Source organism: Oncorhynchus kisutch, unplaced genomic scaffold (assembly GCF_002021735.2).
Source record: "Oncorhynchus kisutch isolate 150728-3 unplaced genomic scaffold, Okis_V2 Okis02a-Okis13b_hom, whole genome shotgun sequence".
NCBI lineage: Eukaryota > Metazoa > Chordata > Actinopteri > Salmoniformes > Salmonidae > Oncorhynchus > Oncorhynchus kisutch.
In genome coordinates this window covers 6,947,689-6,972,082 of record NW_022261979.1, presented here as the reverse complement: position 1 = coordinate 6,972,082, position 24,394 = coordinate 6,947,689, and the positions used below count along the sequence as shown (strand labels likewise).

The 24,394-nt window shown below is 47.5% G+C and overlaps 1 protein-coding gene across 1 annotated transcript in view; it reads left to right on the top strand.

Moving 5' to 3' along the window:
* LOC109884938 (collagen alpha-1(XIV) chain) overlaps positions 1 to 24,394 on the top strand; it is a 235,565-nt gene that overhangs the window by 172,213 nt on the left and 38,958 nt on the right. The window contains 5 exon segments of the mRNA XM_031811818.1: positions 1,000 to 1,086; positions 3,672 to 3,725; positions 6,600 to 6,695; positions 12,127 to 12,180; positions 20,085 to 20,138. Coding sequence (XP_031667678.1) covers positions 1,000 to 1,086; positions 3,672 to 3,725; positions 6,600 to 6,695; positions 12,127 to 12,180; positions 20,085 to 20,138 — 345 coding nt within the window.

Sequence of the window (24,394 nt, the reverse complement as noted above, 5' to 3'; positions counted from 1 at the left end):
GTCTGTCTCTCTGTCCGTCTCTCTCTCTCTCTGTCTATCTCTCTCCCTCTCTCTGTCTATCTCCCTCCCTCTCTCTGTCTCTCTCTCTCTCTCTCTCTCTCTCTCTCTGTCTGTCTCTCTGTCCGTCTCTCTCTCTCTCTCTGTCTATCTCTCTCTCTCTCTGTCTGTCTGTCTGTCTGTCTGTCTGTCTGTCTGTCTGTCTGTCTGTCTGTCTGTCTGTCTGTCTGTCTGTCTGTCTGTCTGTCTCTGTCTCTCTCTGTCTCTCTCTCTCTCTCTCTCTCTCTCTCTCTCTCTCTCTCTCTCTCTCTCTCTCTCTCTCTCTCTCTCTCTCTCTCTCTCTCTCTCTCTCTCTCTCTCTCTCTCTCTCTCTCTCTCTCTCTCTCTCTGTCTCTCTCTCTCTGTCAAGACATCCTAATGACACTTTGTTAGTAACAACTCTCCAAAACCCTCCCAAAACCCCATGCTAGGAGATACAGTCCTGTCCTCCTCACAGACCGCTAGCCTGTATTTACTACCAGCCTCCCCGGCTCTTTCAAAGCACGTTTTATTATTGGAAAAGGAGAGAGAGGAGAAAGGTTATTTTTCTCCTGTTGACAGACCGATGGAACAGGGGAGATAGCAACCTGAGGCCTCACAGCACTCCAGCCACACTGGTAACACTGGAGCACTGGACAGAAGGAACTAACTGATAGAGGAACCTGGAAATTGAAAAACGTCCAACCAAGACATATTAATCTCACCAGGAGAAATACAAAACTGTTTCTTTCTCCAACATTTACATAATATCTACAATTCTCACCAAGCTAAGCATTTACATAAGTATCTCCCATTTGAACCAGTTAGCCACCCATTTTGTGACAATAGTTTTTGTTTTCTTTAATTCACAATGTTGTGTTCTGTCCTGTCACGAATCACAAACAGGAAATTGAATTGAGTTGCTGTACGTTCATGTGTGTTTTTTGTTTGTTGAATAGCCTCTGTTTGTCTGTTGTTCTCCAGAGGCTGGAGGAGGACTGTCCTGCCATGCCCCATTCCTGTAGCTGTTCTCAGGACAGTAAAGGACCTCCCGGACCCACAGGACCTCCCGTAAAGTCCTACTCCTGCCTTTATTTACTGTCTTAGGGAATAGGGTGCCCTTTTAACACACCTTTTAACACCCTACAAAATCATCCCAGACAGAAAACAACACATTTAGAGACATCGTTTCTCCAGAGAGCTGTCAAGCAGGCAGGAAAAGAGACTCCAGGGGTCGACAGAAGGAAATCCAAACCAGCCAATCCAAACCAGCCAATCCAAACCAGCCATTCCAAACCAGATACCTGCCGCCCACCAAAAGTCATTTTGGTGAAACATTCCCGGTCTGGGGAGGGTCAATGTCACTTAGTACTGTGGAAACCAGCCAATCCAAACCACTGTGGATGTGTCTCCACCACAGTTGGACATTGTTAGGGGAAGGACCCCAACAGAGAGACAGTCTTCATACATTCTGCTGGAGAGGGTGGGAGAGAGATGGAGAGAGAGAGGGGGGGAGAGAGAGAGAGAGGGTAGAGAGAGAGGGTAGAGGGTAGAGAGAGAGAGAGAGAAACCGAGTTAGAGAGGATAGAGAGAGAAAGAAACCAAGTGAGAGAAAGGAGAGAGAGAGAAACTGAGTGAGAGAGGATAGAGAGAGAGAGAAACTCAGTGAGAGAGGATAGAGAGGGTAGAGAGAGAGGGTAGAGAGAGAGAGTAGTATGTAGAATGGTTAATCTCACTCCACGCAGCAGCAGAGGGTAGAACCTGATATGACGACACTGCAGATAAATGAGCCCATTTAGAAGGCGTCAGGTCGGGGGATGTTGTGTACTCAGCTCGTTGCCAAGGGGAAAATAAAACAGGTTCCAGGGCCACTACGGGGCCAACACTGTATCAACACACAGACATATTTGAGAAAGTCATTATATGGATATGAATTTATCAAAAGAGATTAGTCCTATCTCTGCTGTCTACACAGTTTCCACATCCATATGGTTCAGGTGGAGCCTATAGGCAGACTTTAAAACCACAATGGAGGAAGATTTAATCTGAGGTTCCTCTATAAACCAGACCTTCTTGTGTTTCTGTGGTCGTTGGCTCTGATCACTGTTGACCTACTAAAACCGTTGTTATAACATTAAAGCTGGACTGGAGTTAAACGTGGGGCTTTGTCACGACACAATACTCCTCTCTGAAGGTGTTGACCTCGTAGTAAAACTGTTCCTGACCTTTAATTCTATTATTCTGTAGTGTGTCTTCAATCACTGATATTATTATAACCGACTGAGCGTGTGCAGGACGTTAATCAAATTTGAGCTTGTCCTGCCTCTGCCTCTGCTATCACAGCCTCCAGCCATAGGAACTATTAGTACCTTGCTCCATGTCCCCGCAGGGGTGCCATTAAGGCAAACACAGGAAGAGGAAGGAAGCCTTTGAGGCCAGATGGGACAATTACCTCCAGATGCCTTCGTCAGTTAGAGCAGAGTCAGGAGGGACAGGGAGGGATGGGGGGAGGGACAGGGAGGGATGGGGGAGGGACAGGGAGGGACGGGGGGAGGGACAGGGAGGGACGGGGATGTTTATGGTCTGATTCCCAGTCAGATGTACAGTATGGTGTTTATGGTCTGATTCCCAGTCAGATGGACAGTATGGTTATCATGGTGTTTATGGTCTGATTCCCAGTCAGATGGACAGTATGGTGTTTATGGTCTGATTCCCAGTCAGATGGACAGTATGGTTATCGTGGTGTTTATGGTCTGATTCCCAGTCAGATGGACAGTATGGTTATCATGGTGTTTATGGTCTGATTCCCAGTCAGATGGACAGTATGGTTATCATGGTGTTTATGGTCTGATTCCCAGTCAGATGGACAGTATGGTTATCGTGGTGTTTATGGTCTGATTCCCAGTCAGATGGACAGTATGGTTATCATGGTGTTTATGGTCTGATTCCCAGTCAGATGGACAGTATGGTGTTTATGGTCTGATTCCCAGTCAGATGGACAGTATGGTGTTTATGATCTGATTCCCAATCAGATGGACAGTATGGTTATCGTGGTGTTTATGATCTGATTCCCAGTCAGATGGACAGTATGGTTATCGTGGTGTTTATGGTCCGATTCCCAGTCAGATGGACAGTATGGTGTTTATGATCTGATTCCCAGTCAGATGGACAGTATGGTTATCATGGTGTTTATGATCTGATTCCCAGTCAGATGGACAGTATGGTGTTTATGATCTGATTCCCAGTCAGATGGACAGTATGGTTATCATGGTGTTTATGGTCTGATTCCCAGTCAGATGGACAGTATGGTGTTTATGGTCTGATTCCCAGTCAGATGTACAGTATGGTTATCGTGGTGTTAATGGTTTGATTCCCAGTCAGATGGACAGTATGGTTATCGTGGTGTTTATGGTCTGATTCCCAGTCAGATGGACAGTATGGTTATCGTGGTGTTTATGGTCTGATTCCCAGTCAGATGGACAGTATGGTTATCATGGTGTTTATGGTCTGATTCCCAGTCAGATGGACAGTATGGTGTTTATGGTCTGATTCCCAGTCAGATGTACAGTATGGTGTTTATGGTCTGATTCCCAGTCAGATGGACAGTATGGTTATAGTGGTGTTTACGGTCTCCTTCCTCCATTCCTTTCTTCCAGGGAGGTGCTGGTATCAGAGGGGCCAGGGGAGATCGAGGGGAGCCAGGCAATGTGGTAAAGTATACTATTCATCCTCCATCACACTATGCTGCTCAGTGCTTACACAGGTTGTTGTGTCCCAAATGGCACCCCTGTTCTCTCTATAGTGCACTACTTTGGATCAGGGCTCTGGTGAAAAGAAGGGCACTACATTGGGAATAGGGTACCATTTGGGACACAGATAGAGGGACTCCATCCCAATACAGCTCAGTGTTTCCATAGTAACACATACTGGAGGGGCTCCATCCCAATACAGCTCAGTGTTTCCATAGTAACACATACTGGAGGGTCCCAATACAGCTCAGTGTTTCCATAGTAACACATACTGGAGGAGATCCATCCCAATACAGCTCAGTGTTTCCATAGTAACACATACTGGAGGGTTCCCATCCCAATACAGCTCAGTGTTTCCATAGTAACACATACTGGAGGATCTCCATCCCAATACAGCTCAGTGTTTCCATAGTAACACATACTGGAGGGTCCCAATACAGCTCAGTGTTTCCATAGTAACACATACTGGAGCGGATCCATCCCAATACAGCTCAGTGTTTCCATAGTAACACATACTGGAGGGTCCCAATACAGCTCAGTGTTTCCACAGTAACACATACTGGAGGGTCTCCATCCCAATACAGCTCAGTGTTTCCATAGTAACACATACTGGAGGGTCCCAATACAGCTCAGTGTTTCCATAGTAACACATACTGGAGGGTCCCAATACAGCTCAGTGTACAGACCACTACATAGACTGACCAGGGGAAAGCTATGAACCCTTATTGATGTCGCTTGTTAAATCCAGATTTTTAAGCCTTGAGACAATTGAGATATGGATTGTGTATGTGGGCCATTCAGAGGGTTAAAGGGCAAGACAACAGATGTAAGTGCCTTTGAATGGAGTACGGTAGTAGGTGTCAGGCACACCGGTTTGGGTCAAGAACTTCAACGTTGCTGGGTTTTTCACACTCAACAGTTTCCCATGTGTATCAAGAATGGTCCACCACCCAAAGGCCATCCAGCCAATAATAACTGTGGGAAGCATTAGAGTCAACATGGGGGGTGTGATCTTAATATTTTGTAGCAGCTCAGTGCTTCCACAGTAACACGTACTCTGGTTACAGTACGTGAGGGGCCACCTAGACCATAAAGAATAAGAATGGAATTTCCTCCAATAAATAGCCTGAATCAACGGCTGAGATGTGGAGATACATAAATGTGCAACCTAACGTGCAATTCTGTTATTTTTGGAGGATGTCTCTGTTTTCACACACTAAGTGAACCTCGCCGTGTCATTGTGGCTTCATGCCAGCAGTCTTCATGTCGAAGCCAGGAGAGGCTTGTGTAGGTTGTAGTTAAACAGGATCATTTTACTTGGACTGTAGTTTTAGGAGTACGCTGAAACGTTGTTATTCCAGTTCTCTCTGTGTCTGACTCAGACCTGGGTTCAAATACTGAACTTGTTGCAATGGAATTGCCTGTTGCAATGGAACCAATTACAAAAGTCCCAAAAGCGCAAACCCCACCCCCCTGCATTGCAAACCCCACCCATCTGGCATTCAAACCCAGCTCACCTAGCATGCAAACCCCACCCATCTGGCATTCAAACCCAGCTCACCTAGCATGCAAACCCCACCCATCTGGCATTCAAACCCAGCCCACCTGGCATTCAAACCCCGCCCACCTGGCATTCAAACCCAGCCCACCTGGCATTCAAACCCCGCCCACCTGGCATTCAAATCCCACCCATCTGGCATTCAAACTCAGCCCATCTGGCATTCAAACCCTGGCCATCTGGCATTCAAACCCCGCCCACCTGGCATTCAAACCCAGCCCATCTGGCATTCAAACCCCGCCCACCTGGCATGCAAACCCCACCCACCTGGCATGCAAACCCCACCCATCTGGCATTCAAACCCCGCCCACCTGGCATGCAAACCCCACCCACCTGGCATGCAAACCCCACCCATCTGGCATTCAAACCCAGCAAATCTGGCATTTAAACCCAGCCCACCAGGCATTCAAACCCCGCCCACCTGACACTAAATCAAACTCTCAAAGTATTTTAAACATTTGAAATAGTGTTTGAACCCAGGTTTGGTAAATGGGACAGTCCCCTCTCTCCGTCTGTTTAACTGCTTTATCAGCCTCTAAGGCTGCAGGCTGCTGGCCTCTCCAGTCCCTCTGCTTCCAGCCCAGTTTCACACTGGCAGCTCGCTAACAAAGTTACAACAGATGTGAACGGCGAGGCCATGCTAGAAACAGATTTCATTATGGTGCCAAACAAACCCAACCCAGGACGGCTGTAATCTCATTTCAAATGTACTGTTGGGTATTGGCTAAAATACGTCCTAATTTGCATCCTATTCCCTATATAGTGCACTACTTTTGACCAAAGCCCTATGGTGCCATTTGGGACACATCCTAAATCAATTTCCTCGAGCACAGTCCCCAATGTAAACTCCATTCTAATGAGTGTCCTGGGAGAACGGTCCTGTGGGCTACCCGTTGTACTTTATGAATATCCCAGCGAGAGACCCAAGGACACGGCATTGTGTTGTAGAGGGAAGGCTATCAGACCGTAGCTCTAAAACCTGATGTCCAAACATGGACGTTGAAGACACAGAACATATTGATCACCAGAGAGAGAACCTAACAAACTTTTAGTTCAATTCAATTTTATGTAAACAGGTCGGGCGGTTAATCAACTCTGTTGTTGTAACACGTTACATTTAAGGTATGCTTTACAAATGTGTTTAAAGGTTTTTAAAGTCGTTTATAGACTATTGATCAGTTTATCAGTTGAAATATAGTTTATAAATCAGTAAGGAAACAGCCATGAGTCATTGGTTAACATTGTGTGATTTTAAATAAATGGTCTGTCTTCTCCAGGGGCCTCAAGGACTAGTTGGTGATAAAGGTCCTCCTGGACCACAGGGCCCCCCTGGTCCTCAAGGGCCTAGTGGACATTCCATCCAGGGACCACCGGTAAGATATGACCTATAACCCTGGTCCTCAAGGGCCTAGTGGACATTCCATCCAGGGACCACCGGTAAGATATGATATATGACCTATAACCCTGGTCCTCAAGGGCCTAGTGGACATTCCATCCAGGGACCACCAGTAAGATATGATATATGACCTATAACCCTGGTCCTCAAGGGCCTAGTGGACATTCCATCCAGGGACCACCGGTAAGATGTGATATATGACCTATAACCCTGGTCCTCAAGGGCCTAGTGGACATTCCATCCAGGGACCACCGGTAAGATATGATATATGACCTATAACCCTGGTCCTGAGGGGTCTAGTGGACATTCCATCCAGGGACCACCGGTAAAGTATGATATATGACCTATAACCCTGGTCCTGAGGGGTCTAGTGGACATTCCATCCAGGGACCACCGGTAAGATATGATATATGACCTATAACCCTGGTCCTGAGGGGTCTAGTGGACATTCCATCCAGGGACCACCGGTAAAGTATGATATATGACCTATAACCCTGGTCCTGAGGGGTCTAGTGGACATTCCATCCACGGACCACCGGTAAGATATGATATATGACCTATAACCCTGGTCCTGAGGGGTCTAGTGGACATTCCATCCAGGGACCACCGGTAAGATATGATATATGACCTATAACCCTGGTCCTGAGGGGTCTAGTGGACATTCCATCCAGGGACCATCGGTAAGATATGATATATGACCTATAACCCTGGTCCTGAGGGGTCTAGTGGACATTCCATCCAGGGACCACCGGTAAGATATGACCTATAACCCTGGTCCTGAGGGGTCTAGTGGACATTCCATCCAGGGACCACCGGTAAGATATGACCTATAACCCTGGTCCTGAGGGGTCTAGTGGACATTCCATCCAGGGACCATCGGTAAGATATGATATATGACCTATAACCCTGGTCCTGAGGGGTCTAGTGGACATTCCATCCAGGGACCACCGGTAAGATATGACCTATAACCCTGGTCCTCAAGGGCCTAGTGGACATTCCATCCAGGGACCACCGGTAAGATATGACCTATAACCCTGGTCCTCAAGGGCCTAGTGGACATTCCATCCAGGGACCACCGGTAAGATATGATATATGACCTATAACCCTGGTCCTCAAGGGCCTAGTGGACATTCCATCCAGGGACCACCAGTAAGATATGATATATGACCTATAACCCTGGTCCTCAAGGGCCTAGTGGACATTCCATCCAGGGACCACCGGTAAGATGTGATATATGACCTATAACCCTGGTCCTCAAGGGCCTAGTGGACATTCCATCCAGGGACCACCGGTAAGATATGATATATGACCTATAACCCTGGTCCTGAGGGGTCTAGTGGACATTCCATCCAGGGACCACCGGTAAAGTATGATATATGACCTATAACCCTGGTCCTGAGGGGTCTAGTGGACATTCCATCCAGGGACCACCGGTAAGATATGATATATGACCTATAACCCTGGTCCTGAGGGGTCTAGTGGACATTCCATCCAGGGACCACCGGTAAAGTATGATATATGACCTATAACCCTGGTCCTGAGGGGTCTAGTGGACATTCCATCCACGGACCACCGGTAAGATATGATATATGACCTATAACCCTGGTCCTGAGGGGTCTAGTGGACATTCCATCCAGGGACCACCGGTAAGATATGATATATGACCTATAACCCTGGTCCTGAGGGGTCTAGTGGACATTCCATCCAGGGACCATCGGTAAGATATGATATATGACCTATAACCCTGGTCCTGAGGGGTCTAGTGGACATTCCATCCAGGGACCACCGGTAAGATATGACCTATAACCCTGGTCCTGAGGGGTCTAGTGGACATTCCATCCAGGGACCACCGGTAAGATATGACCTATAACCCTGGTCCTGAGGGGTCTAGTGGACATTCCATCCAGGGACCATCGGTAAGATATGATATATGACCTATAACCCTGGTCCTGAGGGGTCTAGTGGACATTCCATCCAGGGACCACCGGTAAGATATGACCTATAACCCTGGTCCTCAAGGGCCTAGTGGACATTCCATCCAGGGACCACCGGTAAGATATGACCTATAACCCTGGTCCTCAAGGGCCTAGTGGACATTCCATCCAGGGACCACCGGTAAGATATGATATATGACCTATAACCCTGGTCCTCAAGGGCCTAGTGGACATTCCATCCAGGGACCACCAGTAAGATATGATATATGACCTATAACCCTGGTCCTCAAGGGCCTAGTGGACATTCCATCCAGGGACCACCGGTAAGATGTGATATATGACCTATAACCCTGGTCCTCAAGGGCCTAGTGGACATTCCATCCAGGGACCACCGGTAAGATATGATATATGACCTATAACCCTGGTCCTGAGGGGTCTAGTGGACATTCCATCCAGGGACCACCGGTAAAGTATGATATATGACCTATAACCCTGGTCCTGAGGGGTCTAGTGGACATTCCATCCAGGGACCACCGGTAAGATATGATATATGACCTATAACCCTGGTCCTGAGGGGTCTAGTGGACATTCCATCCAGGGACCACCGGTAAAGTATGATATATGACCTATAACCCTGGTCCTGAGGGGTCTAGTGGACATTCCATCCAGGGACCACCGGTAAGATATGATATATGACCTATAACCCTGGTCCTGAGGGGTCTAGTGGACATTCCATCCAGGGACCACCGGTAAGATATGATATATGACCTATAACCCTGGTCCTGAGGGGTCTAGTGGACATTCCATCCAGGGACCATCGGTAAGATATGATATATGACCTATAACCCTGGTCCTGAGGGGTCTAGTGGACATTCCATCCAGGGACCACCGGTAAGATATGACCTATAACCCTGGTCCTGAGGGGTCTAGTGGACATTCCATCCAGGGACCACCGGTAAGATATGACCTATAACCCTGGTCCTGAGGGGTCTAGTGGACATTCCATCCAGGGACCACCGGTAAGATATGACCTATAAACCTGGTCCTGAGGGGTCTAGTGGACATTCCATCCAGGGACCACCGGTAAGATATGACCTATAACCCTGGTCCTGAGGGGTCTAGTGGACATTCCATCCAGGGACCATCGGTAAGATATGACCTATAACCCTGGTCCTGAGGGGTCTAGTGGACATTCCATCCAGGGACCACCGGTAAGATATGACCTATAACCCTGGTCCTGAGGGGTCTAGTGGACATTCCATCCAGGGACCACCGGTAAGATATGACCTATAACCCTGGTCCTGAGGGGTCTAGTGGACATTCCATCCAGGGACCACCGGTAAGATATGACCTATAACCCTGGTCCTGAGGGGTCTAGTGAACATTCCATCCAGGGACCACCGGTAAGATATGACCTATAACCCTGGTCCTGAGGGGTCTAGTGAACATTCCATCCAGGGACCACCGGTAAGATATGACCTATAACCCTGGTCCTGAGGGGTCTAGTGGACATTCCATCCAGGGACCACCGGTAAGATATGACCTATAACCCTGGTCCTGAGGGGTCTAGTGGACATTCCATCCAGGGACCACCGGTAAGATATGACCTATAACCCTGGTCCTGAGGGGTCTAGTGGACATTCCATCCAGGGACCACCGGTAAGATATGACCTATAACCCTGGTCCTGAGGGGTCTAGTGGACATTCCATCCAGGGACCACCGGTAAGATATGACCTATAACCCTGGTCCTGAGGGGTCTAGTGGACATTCCATCCAGGGACCACCGGTAAGATATGACCTATAACCCTGGTCCTGAGGGGTCTAGTGGACATTCCATCCAGGGACCACCGGTAAGATATGACCTATAACCCTGGTCCTGAGGGGTCTAGTGGACATTCCATCCAGGGACCACCAGTAAGATATGACCTATAACCCTGGTCCTGAGGGGTCTAGTGGACATTCCATCCAGGGACCACCGGTAAGATATGACCTATAACCCTGGTCCTGAGGGGTCTAGTGGACATTCCATCCAGGGACCACCGGTAAGATATGACCTATAACCCTGGTCCTGAGGGGTCTAGTGGACATTCCATCCAGGGACCACCGGTAAGATATGACCTATAACCCTGGTCCTGAGGGGTCTAGTGGACATTCCATCCAGGGACCACCGGTAAGATATGACCTATAACCCTGGTCCTGAGGGGTCTAGTGGACATTCCATCCAGGGACCACCGGTAAGATATGACCTATAACCCTGGTCCTGAGGGGTCTAGTGGACATTCCATCCAGGGACCACCGGTAAGATATGACCTATAACCCTGGTCCTGAGGGGTCTAGTGGACATTCCATCCAGGGACCACCGGTAAGATATGACCTATAACCCTGGTCCTGAGGGGTCTAGTGGACATTCCATCCAGGGACCACCGGTAAGATATGACCTATAACCCTGGTCCTGAGGGGTCTAGTGGACATTCCATCCAGGGACCACCGGTTAGATATGATATATGACCTTTAACCCTGGTCCTGAGGGGTCTAGTGGACATTCCATCCAGGGACCACCGGTAAGATATGATATATGACCTATAACCCTGGTCCTGAGGGGTCTAGTGGACATTCCATCCAGGGACCACCGGTAAGATATGATATATGACCTATAACCCTGGTCCTGAGGGGTCTAGTGGACATTCCATCCAGGGACCACCGGTAAGATATGATATATGACCTATAACCCTGGTCCTGAGGGGTCTAGTGGACATTCCATCCAGGGACCACCGGTAAAGTATGATATATGACCTATAACCCTGGTCCTGAGGGGTCTAGTGGACATTCCATCCAGGGACCACCGGTAAGATATGATATATGATATCTTATGTTCATATATATATATAGTACACTCAGAGTATATATGAACATGAGATATGACACAGTATATAGCCTGTATATAAACATAAGATATGATACAGTATATAGCCTGTATATAAACATGAGATATGATACAGTATATAGCCTGTATATAAACATGAGATATGATACAGTATATAGCCTGTATATGAACATAAGATATGATACAGTATATAGCCTGTATATAAACATAAGATATGATACAGTATATAGCCTGTATATAAACATAAGATATGATACAGTATATAGCCTGTATATAAACATAAGATATGATACAGTATATAGCCTGTATATGAACATAAGATATGATACAGTATATAGCCTGTATATAAACATAAGATATGATACAGTATATAGCCTGTATATAAACATAAGATATGATACAGTATATAGCCTGTATATGAACACGTTTGCCTCTGGTTAAAACTGTGTTCCATAACAGTGTGCCTCATATGACTAATGTACAGTCAATCATTTGCAAACCATTCCATCTACCAACTGGCTTTGTATGAAATGACAAAGGAATGAATGATAAAGAGGTTGTTTTTCTCTCATGTCCATTTCTGTTTCAGGGTGGTGATGGTGAAAAGGGAGAAAAGGGAGATGTTGGTTTACCAGGACCTCAGGTGAGTAAAGACACATATATACCTCATCTCTATTTTCCTCTCCTGACTCCCACAGAGACACTGTGATGTGACTAGTGATTACTACCTCCACAGAGACACTGTGTTGAGACTAGTGATTACTACCTCCACAGAGACACTGTGTTGAGACTAGTGATTACTACCTCCACAGAGACACTGTGCTGTGACTAGTGATTACTACCTCCACAGAGACACTGTGCTGTGACTAGTGATTACTACCTCCACAGAGACACTGTGTTGAGACTAGTGATTACTACCTCCACAGAGACACTGTGTTGAGACTAGTGATTACTACCTCCACAGAGACACTGTGTTGAGACTAGTGATTACTACCTCCACAGAGACACTGTGCTGAGACTAGTGATTACTACCTCCACAGAGACACTGTGATGAGACTAGTGATTACTACCTCCACAGAGACACTGTGTTGTGACTAGTGATTACTACCTCCACAGAGACACTGTGTTGAGACTAGTGAATACTACCTCCACAGAGACACTGTGTTGAGACTAGTGATTACTACCTCCACAGAGACACTGTGTTGAGACTAGTGATTGCTAACTCCACAGAGACACTGTGCTGAGACTAGTGATTACTACCTCCACAGAGACACTGTGTTGAGACTAGTGATTACTACCTCCACAGAGACACTGTGTTGAGACTAGTGATTACTACCTCCACAGAGACACTGCGATGAGACTAGTGATTACTACCTCCACAGAGACACTGTGTTGAGACTAGTGATTACTACCTCCACAGAGACACTGTGTTGAGACTAGTGATTACTACCTCCACAGAGACACTGTGTTGAGACTAGTGATTACTACCTCCACAGAGACACTGTGTTGAGACTAGTGATTACTACCTCCACAGAGACACTGTGCTGAGACTAGTGATTACTACCTCCACAGAGACACTGTGTTGAGACTAGTGATTACTACCTCCACAGAGACACTGTGATGAGACTAGTGATTACTACCTTCACAGTGACACTGTGATGTGACTAGTGATTACTACCTCCACAGTGACACTGTGATGTGACTAGTGATTACTACCTCCACAGAGACACTGTGATGAGACTAGTGATTACTACCTTCACAGTGACACTGTGATGTGACTAGTGATTACTACCTCCACAGTGACACTGTGATGTGACTAGTGATTACTACCTCCACAGAGACACTGTGATGTGACTAGAGATGACTTTCTCCACAGAGACACTGTGTTGAGACTAGTGATTACTGCTTCCACTGTCTGGAAAACCTATTCTAGTCATAGATCATTCTTCCACTGTAATTACAGTGTGTGTGTGTGTGTGTGTGTGTGTGCGTGTGCGTGTGCGTGTGCGTGTGTGTGTGTGTGTGTGTGCACGTGCGTGCTTGTGTGTGTGTGTGTGCGCTTGTTTGTGTAATAGATGTGTGTGAGTGAGGTGAGGGAGAGATAAGTAGCAGCTGAGAGAAGGTTCCTGTCTTGGCGCCGTGAGGCATCACACGAGGGCTGTCCCCCAAATGGGACCTTATTCTCTACACAGTACGAAGGTAGTGCTCTATATAGGGAACAGGGTGCTATTTGGGAAGTAGACCAGGTGTCTCTTACACCCCACCCTGGCACATAGGGCTTCCCCTGCTGCTACCAGACTAATGGAATCAGTCACATGATACAACCTGGCACACAGGGCTTCCCCTGCTGCTACCAGACTAATGGAATCAGTCACATGATACAACCTGGCACACAGGGCTTCCCCTGCTGCTACCAGACTAATGGAATCAGTCACATGATACAACCTGGCACACAGGGCTTCCCCTGCTGCTACCAGACTAATGGAATCAGTCACATGATACAACGTGGCACACAGGGCTTCCCCTGCTGCTACCAGACTAATGGAATCAGTCACATGATACAACCTGGTACACAGGGCTTCCCCTGCTGCTACCAGACTAATGGAATCAGTCATATGAGACAACCTGGCACACAGGGCTTCCCCTGCTGCTACCAGACTAATGGAATCAGTCACATGATACAACCTGGCACACAGGGCTTCCCCTGCTGCTACCAGAATCAGTCACATGATACAACCTGGCACACAGGGCTTCCCCTACTGCTACCAGACTAATGGAATCAGTCACATGATACAACCTGGCACACAGGGCTTCCCCTGCTGCTACCAGACTAATGGAATCAGTCACATGATACAACCTGGCACACAGGGCTTCCCCTGCTGCTACCAGACTAATGGAATCAGTTACATGATACAACCTGGCACACAGGGCTTCCCCTGCTGTTACCAGAATCAGTCACATGACACAACCTGGCACACAGGGCTTCCCCTGCTGCTACCAGAATCAGTCACATGATACAACCTGGCACACAGGGCTTCCCCTGCTGCTACCAGACTAATGGAATCAGTCACATGAGAAAACCATGATGAACTACCATTATTAATTACTGAGCCTAGTCTGCTTAGAGGACAGATCAGAGAACATAAGGACCTTGTATAGAAGTCTGTCTACAGAGTGCTATTTGGGACAAAGCCTTGGTGATATGAGGAAGTGGGTTTCAGGCAGCAACGGGGCTCATACTCTAATGATATTGGAGGAGTCCCCTGTCTAGATGGGATTTACTTTGAATCAGGACTTTCTACGTTCTGTTCTTGTCCCGTTGTGGTGGAAGAGTCCGGACTTTCTGCAAGCTGCGGCAGGGTAGCCTAGTGGTTAGAGCTTTGGACTAGTAACCGAAAGGTTGCAAGTTCGAATCACCGAGCTGACAAGGTACAAATCTGTCGTTCTGCCCCTGAACAGGCAGTTAACCCACTGTTCCTAGGCCGTCATTGAAAATAAGAATTTGTTCTTAACTGACTTGCCTAGTAAAGTAAAGGTAAAATAAAATAAAAAAAATTGTCAGAACCCCTAAGAGTACACAGTAGAGTGGTTTCTTTCCGGAAGGTACCTTCAAGGACCTGCTGTCATCTACACCAGCCACAGAGAATATATGGCTGCATCCAAAATGGCACCCTATTTCCTGAGTGGTGCAGGTAGAGTGCTGCAAAGGTCAAAGGGTTCCATTTGGAACGCACGCCATCGTACCTCCGGAACATCCATTACAGAGCTCTTTGCCTCTCTCTGTCTCTCACCATCACACCTCCGGAACATCCATTACAGAGCTCTTTGCCTCTCTCTGTCTCTCACCATCACACTTAAATAGGTCTTTGCCTCTCTCTGTCTCTCACCATCACACCTCCGGAACATCCATTACAGAGCTCTTTGCCTCTCTCTGTCTCTCACCATCACACCTCCGGAACATCCATTAAAGAGGTCTTTGCCTCTCTCTGTCTTTCACCATCACCAGCCACAATATACAGTAAATACAATATAACCCTTGTCATGAGCTCTACCCTCTCCTCTCATTTACAACCTGACAGTGAAAAATGCATGGGTAGGCACTTCAATGAATAGCAAAGTATGTGTGTCTGAGGTAGAGCAGGGGGGAGCAATGCATCTAACTGATGCATTGCTTAGCAACCCGTAACCACCATTCTTAGTCTCTAGGGGTTGATTTATCCTTGATTTCTGGTAGATAGGACCAGAGTGACTGGTAGGGTCTGGTAGAGAGGACCAGAGTGACTGGTAGGGTCTGGTAGAGAGGACCAGAGTGACTGGTAGGGGCTGGCTGGTGGTAGAGAGGACCAGAGTGACTGGTAGGGTCTGGTAGAGAGGACCAGAGTGACTGGTAGGGTCTGGTAGAGAGGACCAGAGTGACTGGTGGGGTCTGGTAGAGAGGACCAGAGTGACTGGTAGGGTCTGGTAGAGAGGACCAGAGTGACTGGTAGGGTCTGGTAGAGAGGACCAGAGTGACTGGTAGGGTCTGGTAGAGAGGACCAGAGTGACTGGTAGGGTCTGGTAGAGAGGACCAGAGTGACTGGTAGGGTCTGGTAGAGAGGACCAGAGTGACTGGTAGGGTCTGGAAGAGAGGACCAGAGTGACTGGTAGGGTCTGGTAGAGAGGACCAGAGTGACTGGTAGGGTCTGGCTGGTGGTAGAGAGGACCAGAGTGACTGGTGGGGTCTGGTAGAGAGGACCAGAGTGACTGGTAGGGTCTGGTAGAGAGGACCAGAGTGACTGGTAGGGTCTGGTAGAGAGGACCAGAGTGACTGGTAGGGTCTGGTAGAGAGGACCAGAGTGACTGGTAGGGTCTGGTAGAGAGGACCAGAGTGACTGGTAGGGTCTGGTAGAGAGGACCAGAGTGACTGGTAGGGTCTGGTAGAGAGGACCAGAGTGACTGGTAGGGTCTGGAAGAGAGGACCAGAGTGACTGGTAGGGTCTGGTAGAGAGGACCAGAGTGACTGGTAGGGTCTGGTAGAGAGGACCAGAGTGACTGGTAGGGTCTGGTAGAGAGGACCAGAGTGACTGGTAGGGTCTGGTAGAGAGGACCAGAGTGACTGGTAGGGTCTGGTAGAGAGGACCAGAGTGACTGGTAGGGTCTGGTAGAGAGGACCAGAGTGACTGGTAGGGTCTGGAAGAGAGGACCAGAGTGACTGGTAGGGTCTGGTAGAGAGGACCAGAGTGACTGGTAGGGTCTGGCTGGTGGTAGAGAGGACCAGAGTGACTGGTAGGGTCTGGTAGAGAGGACCAGAGTGACTGGTAGGGTCTAGTAGACTGGACTAGAGTGACTGGTAGGGTCTGGTAGAGAGGACCGGAGTGACTGGTAGGGTCTGGCTGGTGGTAGAGAGGACCAGAGGGACTGGTGGGGTCTGTCTGGTGGATGAGAAATATGAACACTTAATCTGTTGGCCTTGCTGATTCTGCTCTCTGCCTCTCTCTTCATAGCCATTACCACATCTCTCAGGGCCAGGATGGGGACTGACTGGTAGGGTCTGGTAGAGAGGACCGGAGTGACTGGTAGGGTCTGGCTGGTGGTAGAGAGGACCAGAGGGACTGGTGGGGTCTGTCTGGTGGATGAGAAATATGAACACTTAATCTGTTGGCCTTGCTGATTCTGCTCTCTGCCTCTCTCTTCATAGCCATTACCACATCTCTCAGGGCCAGGATGGGGACTGTGTGTGTGTGTGTGTGTGTGTGTGTGTGTGTGTGTGTGTGTGTGTGTGTGTGTGTGTGTGTGTGTGTGTGTGTGTGTGTGTGTGTGTGGCTGACAGGGAAGATATCAGGGCTGGTGGTTGTTTGTGCCAGGATCTGGTCTTACAGCACAACATTAATCACACCCCTCCTCTCCACTACTCTCCCCTCCTCTGCATAATATCCCCACCTTTCATTGATATGCTTTACGACCACTCTTGTAAAGTTGTGGCAGAAGATACATATTTTATAACCTCATAGCTAAGTTATGATTATGTTTGGAATGGGCTGGGTGAGTTGTAGGAGACTGGATACACACAGCATAGATTTGGCAGGTGTTGAGATGTTCACCATTGACCTTAATGAATAAGGTTTCTCATCTTTTAAATGAGATGTTCACCATTGACCTTAATTAATAAGGTTTCTCATCTTGTAAATGAGATGTTCACCATTCAGACCTGAATTAATAAGGTTTCTCATCTTGTAAATGAGATGTTCACCACTCAGACCTGAATTAATAAGGTTTCTCATCTTGTAAATGAGATGTTCACCACTCAGACCTGAATTAATAAGGTTTCTCATCTTGTAAATGAGATGTTCACCACTCAGACCTGAATTAATAAGGTTTCTCATCTTGTAAATGAGATGTTCACCACTCAGACCTGAATTAATCAGGTTTCTCATCTTGTAAATGAGATGTTCACCATTCAGACCTGAATGAATAAGGTTTCTCATCTTGTAAATGAGATGTTCACCACTCAGACCTGAATGAATAAGGTTTCTCATCTTGTAAATGAGATGTTCACCATTCAGACCTGAATTAATAAGGTTTCTCATCTTGTAAATGAGATGTTCACCACTCAGACCTGAATTAATCAGGTTTCTCATCTTGTAAATGAGATGTTCACCACTCAGACCTGAATTAATAAGGTTTCTCATCTTGTAAATGAGATGTTCACCACTCAGACCTGAATTAATAAGGTTTCTCATCTTGTAAATGAGATGTTCACCATTCAGACCTGAATTAATCAGGTTTCTCATCTTGTAAATGAGATGTTCACCATTCAGACCTGAATTAATCAGGTTTCTCATCTTGTAAATGAGATGTTCACCACTCAGACCTGAATTAATCAGGTTTCTCATCTTGTAAATGAGATGTTCACCACTCAGACCTGAATTAATCAGGTTTCTCATCTTGTAAATGAGATGTTCACCACTCAGACCTGAATTAATAAGGTTTCTCATCTTGTAAATGAGATGTTCACCACTCAGACCTGAATTAATAAGGTTTCTCATGTTGTAAATGAGATGTTCACCACTCAGACCTGAATTAATAAGGTTTCTCATCTTGTAAATGAGATGTTCACCACTCAGACCTGAATTAATAAGGTTTCTCATCTTGTAAATGAGATGTTCACCACTCAGACCTGAATGAATAAGGTTTCTCATCTTGTAAATGAGATGTTCACCACTCAGACCTGAATTAATCAGGTTTCTCATGTTGTAAATGAGATGTTCACCACTCAGACCTGAATTAATAAGGTTTCTCATCTTGTAAATGAGATGTTCACCACTCAGACCTGAATTAATAAGGTTTCTCATCTTGTAAATGAGATGTTCACCACTCAGACCTGAAATAATAAGGTTTCTCATCTTGTAAATGAGATGTTCACCACTCAGACCTGAATTAATAAGGTTTCTCATCTTGTAAATGAGATGTTCACCACTCAGACCTGAATTAATAAGGTTTCTCATCTTGTAAATGAGATGTTCACCACTCAGACCTGAATTAATCAGGTTTCTCATCTTGTAAATGAGATGTTCACCACTCAGACCTGAATTAATAAGGTTTCTCATCTTGTAAATGAGATGTTCACCATTCAGACCTGAATTAATAAGGTTTCTCATCTTGTAAATGAGATGTTCACCATTCAGACCTGAATTAATAAGGTTTCTCATCTTGTAAATGAGATGTTCACCACTCAGACCTGAATTAATAAGGTTTCTCATCTTGTAAATGAGATGTTCACCATTCAGACCTGAATTAATAAGGTTTCTCATCTTGTAAATGAGATGTTCACCATTCAGACCTGAATTAATAAGGTTTCTCATCTTGTAAATGAGATGTTCACCATTCAGACCTGAATTAATCAGGTTTCTCATCTTGTAAATGAGATGTTCACCACTCAGACCTGAATTAATAAGGTTTCTCATCTTGTAAATGAGATGTTCACCATTCAGACCTGAATTAATAAGGTTTCTCATCTTGTAAATGAGATGTTCACCATTCAGACCTGAATTAATCAGGTTTCTCATCTTGTAAATGAGATGTTCACCACTCAGACCTGAATTAATAAGGTTTCTCATCTTGTAAATGAGATGTTCACCATTCAGACCTGAATTAATCAGGTTTCTCATCTTGTAAATGAGATGTTCACCACTCAGACCTGAATTAATAAGGTTTCTCATCTTGTAAATGAGATGTTCACCATTCAGACCTGAATTAATCAGGTTTCTCATCTTGTAAATGAGATGTTCACCATTCAGACCTGAATTAATCAGGTTTCTCATCTTGTAAATGAGATGTTCACCACTCAGACCTGAATTAATAAGGTTTCTCATCTTGTAAATGAGATGTTCACCATTCAGACCTGAATTAATAAGGTTTCTCATCTTGTAAATGAGATGTTCACCATTCAGACCTGAATTAATAAGGTTTCTCATCTTGTAAATGAGATGTTCACCATTCAGACCTGAATTAATCAGGTTTCTCATCTTGTAAATGACTTTGACTCTGTATTTGTATTATATTTTGCAGGGTGTTGGTGGATCTCCTGGCGGATCAGGAAGAGATGGACCAGTTGGACAGAGGGTAACAGTCTATTCATGTTGTTTGACTTACAGATTCATTATTTCCATGATGTATTGTATGTTTATTCTGTTCGTATGACCTGCTCAAAGCCTGAGCGCCCTGAGCTCTTTAGCGCAATTTTAAATATTAAAGTCAAATCGTTTTTTCTTCCTATTTTGAAGCCCGTAATTCTGTTTCCTTCCTCACAACGAACGTAACACTGACGTTTTTATGTCACGATGCTTTAAATCGCTGTCTTATAGCTCACGAGATGTTTACAGAATGCTGTTTTGATTTCCCTATGAATCAATTTCATGTCTCATACTCTGACACAGCACTTAAAATAAATGTGCTGTAAATAAATGAGTTATGAGAGATGCCTTTGATCCTTCATAATACACGTTTTTTTATCCCAAAGACTGACGAAAGCAACACAGGCTGCTACATCAACAGGACGGTTTTAGGGTCAACTTACCTGACATGAAGTCACCTAAAGGCCCAATGATGTTACCATGTGATTTTCACTTTTCCACTGACAGTATATCTCATCAGAATCTGCTTTGGTATCACACAAGCTTCTGCACTGATCCAACAGATATGGAAAAGAAAACACTAGTATAAAGTGATATGGAATGACAGCCATAAGCTGACGACTCCCAAGATCCTCTAAGAACTTCTACAATCCTATTCAAACCTCTACAGTTCTTTCTATCACTCTCAGGGGTCAACACTGTTATCTAGATGTATACATGCCATGGATAATGATGGTGACGATGATGATGGTGACGATGATGATTACGATGACGACGATGATGATGATGGTGATGATGATGGTGATGATGATGATGATGATGGTGATGATGGCGACGACGATGATGATGACGATGATGATGACGATGATGACGATGATGATGACGATGATGACGATGACGCTTACAGCTAAAATGTTACAAATCATCTTAAGAGTAATTTTCATGAAGAATGGAACACTTTGCTGTATTGTAAATGATAGTGCCTGATTGGTCCATTCCCTGTAATATTGGCCAGTTGCCAAGGACTCTGATGGAATATACGTAGCTGTACACCTCAGAACCCATGAAGCTGTAGATGTAGAGGGGCGATCTGAGTTTGTAACATCTTTAAAGATGCCAAGAGAGATCAGAACAGAAAAACAATAGCCTCCTCTTGGGAATCAGTTAGAGCAACACAGGACATAATTAATCACGAAATCCTTCTTCTCTGAATTAACTCTCTGTGACTAAACAAGACCAGGGATTTCCTTAGTCATTATTGGAAAAGGTCCCATTTTTGTGTGTTTATTTGACTTAATTATTACATAATCACAGTTTGACACAGTTAGTTGACGCTGTATTTGGGCAGAAACTGGCTTGCTTTTCTTGATTCTCCATGTTGATAAACCACAGTTCTGGGTCTTCTTTATGGAGGAGCCCCTATGTCCAGCTCCAGCCCCACTCCACAGCCCCTCTTGGTGTTCACTAGTCCCCATTCCAACCCCACTCCACAGCCCCTCTTGGTGTTCACTAGTCCCCATTCCAGCCCCACTCCACAGCCCCTCTTGGTATTCACTAGTCCCCATTCCAGCTCCAGCCCCACTCCACAGGCCCTCTTGGTGTTCACTAGTCCCCATTCCAGCCCCACTCCACAGGCCCTCTTGGCGTTCACTAGTCCCCATTCCAGCTCCAGCCCCACTCCACAGCTCCTCTTGGTGTTCACTAGTCCCCATTCCAGCTCCAGCCCCACTCCACAGGCCCTCTTGGCGTTCACTAGTCCCCATTCCAGCTCCAGCCCCACTCCACAGCTCCTCTTGGTGTTCACTAGTCCCCATTCCAGCCCCACTCCACAGCCCCTCTTGGTGTTCACTAGTCCCCATTCCAGCTGCAGCCCCACTCCACAGCCCCTCTTGGCGTTCACTAGTCCCCATTCCAGCTCCAGCCCCACTCCACAGCTCCTCTTGGTGTTCACTAGTCCCCATTCCAGCCCCACTCCACAGCCCCTCTTGGTGTTCACTAGTCCCCATTCCAGCTCCACTCCACAGCTCCTCTTGGTGTTCACTAGTCCCCATTCCAGCCCCACTCCACAGCCCCTCTTGGTGTTCACTAGTCCCCATTCCATCTCCAACCCCACTCCACAGCCCCTCTTGACGTTCACTAGTCCCCATTCCAGCCCCACTCCACAGCCCCATCTTGGTGTTCACTAGTCCCCATTCCAGCCCCACTCGACAGCCCATCTTGGTGTTCACTAGTCCCCATTCCATCTCCAGCCCCACTCCACAGCCCATCTTGGCGTTTACTAGTCCCCATTCCAGCCCCACTCCACAGCCCCTCTTGGCATTCACTAGTCCCCAATCCAGCCCCACTCCACAGCCCCACTTTGCATTCACTAGTCCCCATTCCAGCTCCAGCCCCACTCCACAGCCCATCTTGGTGTTCACTAGTCCCCATTCCAGCCCCACTCCACAGCCCATCTTGGCGTTCACTAGTCCCCATTCCAGCTCCAGCCCCACTCCACAGCCCATCTTGGCGTTCACTAGTCCCCATTCCAGCCCCACTCCACAGCCCATCTTGGCGTTCACTAGTCCCCATTCCAGCCCCACTCCACAGCCCCTCTTGGCATTCACTAGTCCCCATTCCAGCCCCACTCCACAGCCCATCTTGGCGTTCACTAGTCCCCATTCCAGCCCCACTCCACAGCCCATCTTGGCGTTCACTAGTCCCCATTCCAGCTGCAGCCCCACTCCACAGCCCCTCTTGGCGTTCACTAGTCCCCATTCCAGCTCCAGCCCCACTCCACAGCTCCTCTTGGTGTTCACTAGTCCCCATTCCAGCCCCACTCCACAGCCCCTCTTGGTGTTCACTAGTCCCCATTCCAGCTCCACTCCACAGCTCCTCTTGGTGTTCACTAGTCCCCATTCCAGCCCCACTCCACAGCCCCTCTTGGTGTTCACTAGTCCCCATTCCAGCTCCAACCCCACTCCACAGCCCCTCTTGACGTTCACTAGTCCCCATTCCAGCCCCACTTCCAGCCCCACTCCACAGCCCCATCTTGGTGTTCACTAGTCCCCATTCCAGCCCCACTCCACAGCCCATCTTGGTGTTCACTAGTCCCCATTCCAGCTCCAGCCCCACTCCACAGCCCATCTTGGTGTTCACTAGTCCCCATTCCAGCTCCAGCCCCACTCCACAGCCCCTCTTTGCGTTCACTAGTCCCCATTCCAGCCCCACTCCACAGCCCATCTTGGTGTTCACTAGTCCCCATTCCAGCTCCAGCCCCACTCCACAGCCCATCTTGGTGTTCACTAGTCACCATTCCAGCTCCAGCCCCACTCCACAGCCCATCTTGGTGTTCACTAGTCCCCATTCCAGCCCCACTCCACAGCCCATCTTGGTGTTCACTAGTCCCCATTCCAGCTCCAGCCCCACTCCACAGCCCCTCTTGGTGTTCACTAGTCCCCATTCCAGCTCCAGCCCCACTCCACAGCCCATCTTGGCGTTCACTAGTCCCCATTCCAGCTCCAACCCCACTCCACAGCCCCTCTTGACGTTCACTAGTCCCCATTCCAGCCCCACTCCACAGCCCCTCTTTGCGTTCACTAGTCCCCATTCCAGCTCCAGCCCCACTCCACAGCCCCTCTTGGTGTTCACTAGTCCCCATTCCAGCCCCACTCCACAGCCCCTCTTTGCATTCACTAGTCCCCATTCCAGCTCCAGCCCCACTCCACAGCCCATCTTGGTGTTCACTAGTCCCCATTCCAGCTCCAGCCCCACTCCACAGCCCATCTTGGCGTTCACTAGTCCCCATTCCAGCCCCACTCCACAGCCCATCTTGGTGTTCACTAGTCCCCATTCCATCTCCAGCCCCACTCCACAGCCCATCTTGGCGTTTACTAGTCCCCATTCCAGCCCCACTCCACAGCCCCTCTTGGCATTCACTAGTCCCCAATCCAGCCCCACTCCACAGCCCATCTTGGCGTTCACTAGTCCCCATTCCAGCCCCACTCCACAGCCCATCTTGGCGTTCACTAGTCCCCATTCCAGCCCCACTCCACAGCCCCACTTTGCGTTCACTAGTCCCCATTCCAGCTCCACTCCACAGCCCATCTTGGCGTTCACTAGTCCCCATTCCAGCTCCAGCCCCACTCCACAGCCCATCTTGGCGTTCACTAGTCCCCATTCCAGCCCCAGCCCCACTCCACAGCCCATCTTGGCGTTCACTAGTCCCCATTCCAGCTCCAGCCCCACTCCACAGCCCATCTTGGC